Source organism: Stegastes partitus, unplaced genomic scaffold (assembly GCF_000690725.1).
Source record: "Stegastes partitus isolate 25-593 unplaced genomic scaffold, Stegastes_partitus-1.0.2 Scaffold1515, whole genome shotgun sequence".
NCBI lineage: Eukaryota > Metazoa > Chordata > Actinopteri > Pomacentridae > Stegastes > Stegastes partitus.
This window is the reverse complement of record NW_007579246.1, coordinates 171,462-181,618: the sequence shown is the minus strand read 5'-3', so window position 1 is coordinate 181,618 and position 10,157 is coordinate 171,462. Positions and strand designations below refer to the sequence as shown.

Here is a 10,157-nt window from a genome sequence, read left to right as displayed (position 1 = left end):
TATTTATAAAGCACTTTTTATTTAAAAGACATCTCAGTGCATTTAGATGCAGGCGCCCTGCTAAGCCATTATCGGGTTACTGAAGCTATTTAAACGTCTGATGAAATCCACTGCTGCTTAACTCGACTGTGCAGTAAACCCATCCCACTGCCGGCTGGACTAACAGGATTTATCGAGTCTGTTTTCAGAGTGCAGTGCAGGACGGCGGCCACAGGAGGACAGCATCGCTCAGCCGAGGCTCTGCTGTATTTCCAGGAAGCAGCTGACTGTGACGGCTCAGCTCTCCTGTTTTTAATAAACCTGTCATTCAGACAAGGTTTGCGAGAAGAAGCCATCTGCTGCTGAAGGCCGACTGTAGGTCAAAGCCGAACAGCTGCTGCTGACTGGACCAGAGCGCTGACCTCATTAACCAGACAGAGTCATCGGATAGTGAACTTTCTGATGTTCCTTGAATGTCTCATTTATCATTTATTATTCTGCCAAAAATTGTAACAAAATCTAAGTCCACAATCATGATATTTCATCACAATCACTTATTCTGACCAGATTTTGTAAAAGAAATAAAATCAAATAAAAAATTCTGCGTTCTTCAGCACAACCGTGAAGCTATGATTGACTCAGCTGCGACCGACATTAGAAACATTCAGGGACTGTTTGCCTGAAGCGCTGGAAGTGTTCACAAAGAACAGAACAGAGACAACTGTGCAAATGTTGCTACTAATACTACAAGCTACCATCAGCGATACAGAGATGTGCAGAAATAAGTCCAAACCACAGCAGCTCCAACTCAGTCAGGACTTCAGAGTAACTTTCAGGTTGAGTCATATTTACCCAATGATTCCACCACCTTCCTATATGTGGCCATGTTGAGTGCAAAAAAGCACATCTAACAGTTAAGACAGAAAGAATGATCTGATTTTCAACTTTCCAACGGTACTTGAACTTCTCATTTGTAACACACTGTTTCTTCAGAAAACTTTAGTAAATCCATGCTTAAAATGTTCATATTCATCAAAATCACTTCATTCAACATGTCTCATTTCACATTTTGTTGAAATTGAACCGTTTGCACCAGATTCTGTAAATCTTTTAAAATGAAGTTTCTTGAATTTTTCTCAGTTCTCTCTCCTTCAGTGAGGAAAATGTGACAGGAGCAAAACTTCGAAATACTTCAGGTTCAGAAGGTTAAACAGCCACTAAGGTTGAAATTATTAATATACAAACTTCAACTCAGACTGATTCAGATATTTTGTGTCTGAATCATGATAATTACCGTCAGTTTTTCCTCCTACACTTAACACTTGTCCCTAAATTGTAAATCGTGCTGTTCAGATGAACTGCATCAGATTGAAGGTGACAGATGAGCGACTGGTTGTGTTTAAGAGCTGGAATGAAAAGTCGACTCACCATGTCCACCAGCGCCACGTACATGAAGAGCCCGGCTGTGAGGGCGAATATCCACATGGAGATGTTTTCAGCGTAATGTCCGATCAAAATGCCCGTCACCATGCCCAAGTAGGCCATCATGGCCGACAACACGTTGTAAAGAATGGCCTGACGCACCGTCATACCGGCCTTCAGAAGCACCGCAAAGTCACCTGGAAGAAACAAGAAACACTAACTCAGACATTTTACTGATATGAATTTACTCAGTGATTTATAATGAAGCTGTGGAAACACTGTCACGTAAATAACACGATAAATGCTGAAAAAATGCTCAGTTTTAGATCCATTTCCAAGTGAATGAGGTTTTGCATCTAACAATTGCTTTCTGTAAACCTTCATCCATATTCTGTTTAATCTCATTAGTCTCTCATTAGTCATGGTTCCATATAATTAAAAATTGTGTCATTTCTTTTGTTTTTTTTTCTTTTTTAAAGAAAGTTCCAAAAGTGTGAAAGCAAAACCAGAGAGACCGCGAGGTAAATCAAACATACTGGATCAGCGAACACAGGAGCAAGTTGTTGGAAGATACATCCAGAATGGTGAAACATGTTTCTACAGCTGATGTGAGAGAAAACGTTTGTAGATTTAAAAATGTAAGAGTTCAATATCCTCACCATGTGGAGCCAACACTTTTTTCAAGCGTTGGCAACACATTTTAAAATTCTGTAAAATAGGGACGGAAGACATTTCTGAGTTCTCTCTCCTTCTTCATGGTTGTTCTGTTTTATAGGAGGTGCGGGACTTTGTATTGCAGTGAAAAATGAGCCACAGTGAAGAAAAACGTGACAGAAGGTTTCAAGAAAAACACATTATTTGATGTATATTTACTGAGCCTCTAAAGTTCTGCATACTGCCCTAAATTAGGGAGCACATGTGGGGGAAAAGCAAGCATGAAGCCCAATGCTGCATTGTACTTTGCCTTCAGCTACACTGCAAATAATCTGGGACTTGCCAAGATTTAAAATCTTATTTTTAGACACGATAGATAATTTGGCTTGTTTGTTGTTTACTCATTTTTAGTCCTTGATTTTACAGTACAATCTCAAATTGAGCATGAACACATCTTTATTCAATTTTTATTTATATTTATTATCTTAATTGAATTTCCCTTCTGGAATGAATAAAGTATTTTTCATTTCATTCATTTCATTTCATTTATTGTCTCTGTTCGTGTGGGAATCTTAAAACTGAATGAAGAGATGTTAAAATGAGCAAAATTAGTTGTTTCACCAAAACTATCTTTCACCAAGCTTGTTTCAAGATTCAGTAACAAGTCAAGTTGCTTGAATTAAGAATGATACAAAAGGCATCTGTTCAAAATACAATGTATTTGAACGACTCTGAAGTCAAAGATAGCCAAACAACATAAAAGTGAAACTATACAAGCTTGCCCACAACTCATGATAGAATTACACATTTTCAGTAGTTGCCACAGGCTTAAAATATTTAGTCAGCTGATTCTGTATTTATTCCATGTCCTCTTTTTAATTTTTGGTATTTGTTTTTCACATGAACTACGATATTTTATTTACTGTACTATGTCAGTGAGTGACAAGCAGGTAGAACTCTTTTTTGACAATCAGCTATTGCTATGCTGCATGCCAGCACAACAGTTAAACTGGGCTGCAAGGTGGAACAGTTGGTAGCACTGTTGCATTGCAGCAAGAAGGTCACCGGTTTCAACGTGGAGTCTCCAAAAACATGTTGAGGTTAATTGGTGATTCTAAATTGTCTGTAGGTGTGAATGTGAGTGTGCTTGGTTGTCTGTCTCTAAGTGTAGCCCTGTGATAGACTGGTGACCTGTCCAGGGTGTCCCCTGCCTTCACCCTGAGTCAGCTGGGATAGACTGGGATAGTGAGGATTAAGGTGTAGAGATAATGGATGGATGGACAACAGATAAACTGACAGAAACATTTTTTGCTGATGACCAATGCTCATCAGCAGGGCTGATATTGATTTGCTACAAATAAGAAAATAAAAAACAAAAACAAGAATTATTTGCTTATATTTAGTATTTTTCACTTATTATTGGACAATATCAAGTTTGATTTCAAGTATTTTGACCTGAAAATCAGCAATTTCAGCTTATTTTAAGCTTTTTGGATACTGACCTGGGACAATTATTTCTAGATTTAAAAATCTTATTTCAAGATTTCTTATCAAGTAAAATTTACTTGCTGCATGGACAGATAATTTCACTAGTTTTAAGTCATTTTCTTCTCAGATTTAGTGTTTATATATTTTATTTGGGCTACCCTTTTTTGCAGTGTAACGTTATCTGCTGCAGCAACGAGCAGATGCTTTTTTCCTTTGCAGCAAACTGAGTCAGAACTGAGTTAATGAATGATGCAGAGCAGCGATACAACATGTGAAAGTCCTATAACCTTGCAGCGAAACACAATGTCCTGGTTTAGGTTTCATAGTTGAACTCTAGTTTCTAAACTTGAAGCTCTATCTTATCATAGAGAGAGAGAAAAAACAAAAAGGAACCTCGCTAAAAAGCTAGAAATGGAAAGGCTTCTGGAAAAATCCACCACTGAGAGCCTGAAAGAATATCGAAGGTCGTACCCAACTCATGAGGCAGCTCGTGGCAGAAAACAGCCACAGATGTACTGAGTCCACTGGACAGACCCTCAGTGAAGGCAGCACCTGCAAAAACACACGTTGAAATATTAAAAACCACCTGCTGCACTGCTGCTACATGCAATCACTAGCATGTTTATCGTGAGCATACAAATGTGCATTTTACATGTTGCTGTACACACAGAAATATCATCATGGTTACATTAACAAGCCAACATGTGCTCATCAAGATGCTGAAACTACAAACAAGAAACTCTGCAGCAACATAAAGCAAACAAGGCAACCAAACCTGTGTGCGATGACTATTTTGTACCTTTGAAAGACTGTGCACAATATCAGTCTTCCTCTCCATGTACAAAAATCTGTGCAATAACAGCATTATTTAATCATACATATTAATTCTGTGCAACATTGTCATGGTCCACATTCAGAGGAATCTGTGCAATATTCAGCCATACCTATGTACTTTTCTTGTTTATTTTTTATTTTTCTACTGTTGTTCCTACGTCTTTGTACGATCCCTTTTGCGGCTGCAGATTATTTGCAGATCTTACTCTCACATGCTACTGCCTGCGAACATTAGCATTAGGGCATTTAATATCGATGCAAATCTGAAAATTAATAAAATAAAAAAACATGACAGGCAGTTTATATATTTTGGGTAGGCTACATTCAGCGGCTGTATCAAGTGCACTGTGTCAGTACAAGAAACCCAGGGTTCACGTCCCAGGATGGGTGAGATGCCATTTGTCGAAGATTTAATTTTCATTTTCTGTCATTTACTTTTGGTTTCACTGGCTTTCTGGTTCGGTTCAGGAAAATATCACACTTTGTTAGACACTTTCTTTACAAGCTTGGTTTAAGTGAGCCACCAATATTACCTGCTTACAGTTGGAAAAATATCATAGTTTGGGTTAGAAAACAACCCTTTCACTACACATTTGAAGCTTATCCTCCATTGTCTAGGTTACCAGGGTGACAAGCCCCGCCCCATCTAATAAAAGATTGGTTGGCTAAAAAGGAGCGACAGTAAAGCAGTAAAATGAAAGGCAAATGAAAATCCGCACAACGTATCTGAGAATGCAGTTTAGTTGTACAGGAATGCAATTCTATGGAGACTGAGTTCCAACAACAGCCGCTACTCACCAATCGCGAGGCCGTCGCTGAAGTTGTGCAGTCCGTCTCCCATGATGACCATCCAGGCGAGCGTGGCCACGCCGGCCTGCTGGAAGTGCTGCTCCGAGTAGGAGTGGGAGTGGCTGTGCGGGTGGTGGTTCTGGGAGTGGTGGTGGTGCAGGATGTGGTGGTAGTCGTGGTGGTGGTGGTGCATGCTGTCGGCCTGGCCCACCGTGTCGTGGAAGTGGGAGTGGCATTTGTTCTCGCAGTCCTCGGCGGTGTAGGCGGCGGCGCCTGACGCTCGGCCGTAACCCTGCGGCGACACGACGGACACCTGCGGCGCCAACATCACCTGCTCCTCCTCCGCCACACTGCCGCCGTGCAGGCTGCTCGAGTGGTCGCCGAACGTACCGGCACCGTTAGTCTCCACATCTGCAGACAATTGAGATAATGAAACTAACTTCAAGAATCCACTGAAAGAGAACAGTAACTAAACAATGTGAACTCCTCTCCATAATACTGTTTACATCAAAGAACACGACATGCAAAAGCAGCTAAGTTACATTATATCACTGTAGTAGTAGACACCAGCTCATCTTTGATAGAGGAACTGTGGTCCAAAGTCATTTATCACCACAGAAGTCTTTGTCATGGTGCCCCTTTACTCACTAAACTCCCACAATGCTCTCTATTTGCCAAAATGAACTGCCTGGAGCCTGGAGCCGGAGCTTAGGTGGTGGAAACACAAAGAACTGGTGCTAAGCCAGGCTCTGGCTCGGAATTAGCACTGGAACCAGCTTGGTGGAAAAGGGGTATGTGTGAGGCATCCTCTGGTCTCTGCAGTATTAAGCAGTAAGAGGCTCCACCTGGTGGAACAACAAGGTACTACTGCTAATCTACAGCAGTTGAAGTCTGTATTATCCACTAACCCGGTATCCGACATAACCCGGTATCAGGACATAACTGGTCACCTTCACTTGGCTTCATGTCGTTTTCCTCCAGAGCCGGCTGCTTTTCTGGGTCTGCTTTGTCGTTCTGATCCCACTTCTTCTGTATCTGACAACACATTTCATACAACCCCATCAACAACAACAGCAACAGCACATCCACATTAAAACTCCTGTTTCCATGCTAGCATTCTGGGAAAGTGTTTTTAGCAGTGTTTTCATTAGTTTCAGTTTTATAGATCAGGTGTGTTTTTGTGCTATAACATGCCATTCTGAACACTTCATCTGTTTTGATGACCCGAACGGCTTCAAGAAACCGATCAGTCTCTGACCTTTTGCTTCTTGTCCTTGTACATTTTTCCCAGCGTCAGGAAGTGCTCGATGAGAAACATGACGTAGACTCCGCTGAGCGCCGTCAGGCCTTTCCACACCGCGTCCAGGTTTTCCTCTTGCTCATCATGGAGGTGATGTCCATCCATGTTCATTCCTTCGTCCTCGTGGTGGTGATGGTGGCCTCCCTGAGACTGACGGGGGACGAGAAAATATGAGCTTAGCTTAGCATAAAGACTTTAAACAGCCTGGCTCTGAAGCTCGCTGATTAACAAGTTACAGCTCGGCAGTTTAAACCGAACAGGAAGTCTAAAAGTTACACGTTGTGGTTCAACAGTGTGAGAAAACTATCATAAAATGTCCAAGTTTAAAGGACTTTAAATTGACTCTACAATGACAGAAGCTGCATTTCAAGACCACATATTGTGCGTCAACCCTCTGAATCTGGGCATTTTTACCTCCTGTCTTGTTTTTCCTCACTGTGGGCTCATTTTTCACTGCAATATAAAGTCCTGTACCTCTATGGCAGTGCTTCTCAAATAGGTGCGAAGCCAGGGAGGGCGCGTCCGACCCAGGGGCAGTGATAATTTTCTCAACGAAAACTTAAAATAAAAAGTTTTTGTTGAAGACCTACCTTTCTGTGGTTAATTTGTGACGAGAATGTAAATTTAAGAAGTACTGACAACAAAAACTATAACGAAATCTCTGTTCATTATCAACTGACGAGTAAAGACGTGACGAAAAAGATGACGCTGGCCTGCCAGACAATCTGGATTACAGCCATCCTCTATGCAGTCAGTGTTTCTCAAAGTGTGGCGGCGACGGCTTTTGCTACACTTCTGCCGTGAGAGAATCTGAAACTGAAGAGTATCTGAAAATCAGGGTTTTTGTGTCCTGAGCTCAGGCTCACAGGATCGTCCATTGTGGCTGCTACCGCTCTGCTGCTCTGTACCTCAGCAGTTATCAGGCAGCGCTGTGCATCAGAGTCCTACAAAGATGTTTCACCATGCTTAAACAACTTGCTCCTCTGTTCACTGTTTCTGAGCCATGCTGAATTTAATTTATTGACCCAGTATGTTTTACTTTTCACATTTTTGACTGTTGGTCGCAGGTGAGTCAGTCACGGAGAATCAGTGGTGCTGAAGAGTGCAGAATTTTAGTGTTTTTACAGGATCGGATGCAAATGGTTGATCAAATATTCACAATTTTATGCTTATTTTTTGTCATTTATCTGTTGGATGCAGCTGAGTTAAGGTTGCACTGACGAGCAAAAATGTTTTTATTTTTACAGAATCTAATGCAGATGTGTTTTTTTTTTTCAAAAGAGACATGTAAACTAAAGTGATTTAATAATTGTAGTCTTATTTTAGGGGATTTTTTTTCTGATTGAATTGCACATCAAAAATGATTAGTTAATGGACGACTGCAAAGATAAAAACAAAATGTTTATCATTTTTGGGCTATAAACAGTGTCTTTTTGGTGACAGCTTCTGCCTTGGGGATTTCTGGGAGCATTCAGAGAGTTGACATCAATCAGACTTGGTCTTAAACATCCCTAAATCACTTTGAACTTGGTCGAACTGGACTGAAAACACGAGCAGCAGACGTTGTTTGACATGTCGCTGCTAAAACGGCGACTGCTGGCCGAGCTCTGCGGTGACTCACGTGGGGGATGAGGTGCAGGAAGGCGTCGCCGCTCAGCGTTCCCACCGCCAGCGCCACCAGGAAGCTGAGGAGGAACTTGAAGAAAACTCTGTTCATGAGCGGGATGAGGACGACGCCCAGTAGCGACAGCAGACTGATGATGGTGATGGAGAGGAAGCCGCCAACCCACGCTGCAAGACACAAACCCCACAGACCGACTCACAACCAACCTCAGAAACCACAGTTCACCAGTTGATGCAGGCAAGTAATTACTATTATTATTTTTTTTTTTAACAATTTTGCTTTGTTTACTGCATTGAGTTAATTTAAAAATGACTCATAAAACTGTTTGTTCTCTGAGTGCATGTGAAGGCAGATATTACGTTCACTGTTTAACCAGAGTAAGAGCAGCTTGTTAATATTTCTTGGTCAAGAGAGCAGGCAGAATTAAATGTTACACACTTGTATCAGGATTGTACATGAGCCTTGTGTTTGCTTGTACTACAGTAGATTTGTGCAAAAAAGCAGCAAAATGTTTTCATTTAAACAAGAAAGTGACACTTGATGCAACTTAAGATAAAGGCTTTTTGGGTTGTTGCCCTTTTTATCCTGTCATTTGTTCGACTCCTCGCTTTCCTGCATCTCTACAAAGGAAAGCGTAAAGTTCCAACAGACACATTTAGTGGAAATACAGCAGAATGATCCTTCAACACCAGTGAAAACAGTCTTGCAGTCTTACCTGTTGCAATGTTTTTGCCGTTCTCCCCGGCAGGTCGCTCGCCGTGGTCGGAGTGGTTGTGGTCTCCGTGGTGATTGTGAGCGTGTTTGTGATGTCCGTGGTCTAAAAAAACAAAGAGATTAATTCAGTCCATTGCTCTACGACATTGCCATGAAGTCGGGTTCAAACTGCACAATATCAGCCAGAAAAAAACCCGACGTGAGAGTGTTGGGACCCAACATGAACATCAGGGACAACAACGGTTTAATTCCATGTGTTGTGACATCATTTAGGACAACTTTGCAACGTCTCCACAAAGTGTTCGACAACTTGCACAACATGGGGTGAACTACAAAGATGATCAGTAACCAAGAACACCAATGACTGATATTTAGAACTGACATACATATGCAGCAAAAATAATAAATCTTGGCGGCAAAATCTAGGACACAAAACTTCACTGAAATGCATTGGTTTATTAAATTTTTACATGTTTAATTAAAAAAATAACTCAACTTTTAAATTTAGATCGGCCATTATTCATGACATGTAACCAATCAGATGGTGCAGTGGGTGGGGCATTCCTCGAAACCACAGAGGAATCAGTTCAAAGCTCCACATTATCTGCATAATCCTGGATGTCAGAGAATAATTCACCAAGTTGATAATCAGTCGCTGCAGTAAAACTGGTAAATCTGGCTTGACAAAGTGCACCTACGGAAAATTTAAAGAAAAAGGTGCAGCAGTGAGTTTTATTGGACTTATTCTAAAAGATGAGCATCCTTTTATAATATATCTCAGAACTTTTCAGAGAAACACTTTTGTTTACAACAAGATTTCCTTCAGTAAACCCTGACAGTTCTGACAAAAAGAGGTTCTGTTGCTACACAAATGGATTATTCCACATAAAATCAACCAAATCTGAAAAGGCTCCCCCAGACCTCCTCAGAATCTGCTGATTCCGTAACTACAGTCACTTTACTATATTTAAATGTCGCAAAGTTTTACCTTCATACTAAGAATATTTTCAGATTTACAAGCACTTGAAGTCCATAGAGGAGGGTCCACATTTATCACTTCAATGGACTGTTTCCATCATTTCTGAGCCTCAGTCATCAGTCCAGCAGATAGACGCATGACATTTTAGGATGAAAAACACATTTGAGTTCTGGTAAAAAACTGAAACCAGATCAGTTTAACATCCATCCAGGTGTCACAGTCAAAACAGGAAGTCTGGTTTTCATTCATTTTCTCTATAACCAACTTTGAGCATCAGTCTTATGGGATGTATGATAGTTTGAACAGTAAAACTGCAGCAGTTTAACATCTATGACATAGAGTCATAGAAACAGTCATTGGTTTCCTGGATGTGT

At 40.9% G+C, this 10,157-nt stretch overlaps 1 protein-coding gene across 2 annotated transcripts in view; it reads right to left on the bottom strand.

The window, feature by feature from the left end:
• LOC103371035 (zinc transporter ZIP6) overlaps positions 1 to 10,157 on the bottom strand; it is a 20,102-nt gene that overhangs the window by 1,722 nt on the left and 8,223 nt on the right. The window contains exons 5-11 of one of the 2 annotated variants that reach the window (XM_008300250.1): positions 8,806 to 8,907; positions 8,088 to 8,257; positions 6,425 to 6,616; positions 6,117 to 6,201; positions 5,176 to 5,577; positions 4,015 to 4,095; positions 1,408 to 1,598 (exon numbers count right to left, since the gene is read on the bottom strand). In XM_008300250.1, coding sequence (XP_008298472.1) covers positions 1,408 to 1,598; positions 4,015 to 4,095; positions 5,176 to 5,577; positions 6,117 to 6,201; positions 6,425 to 6,616; positions 8,088 to 8,257; positions 8,806 to 8,907 — 1,223 coding nt within the window. The remainder of the gene's footprint in view (positions 1 to 1,407; positions 1,599 to 4,014; positions 4,096 to 5,175; positions 5,578 to 6,116; positions 6,202 to 6,424; positions 6,617 to 8,087; positions 8,258 to 8,805; positions 8,908 to 10,157) is intronic. The other variant, XM_008300249.1, reaches the window with a different exon arrangement.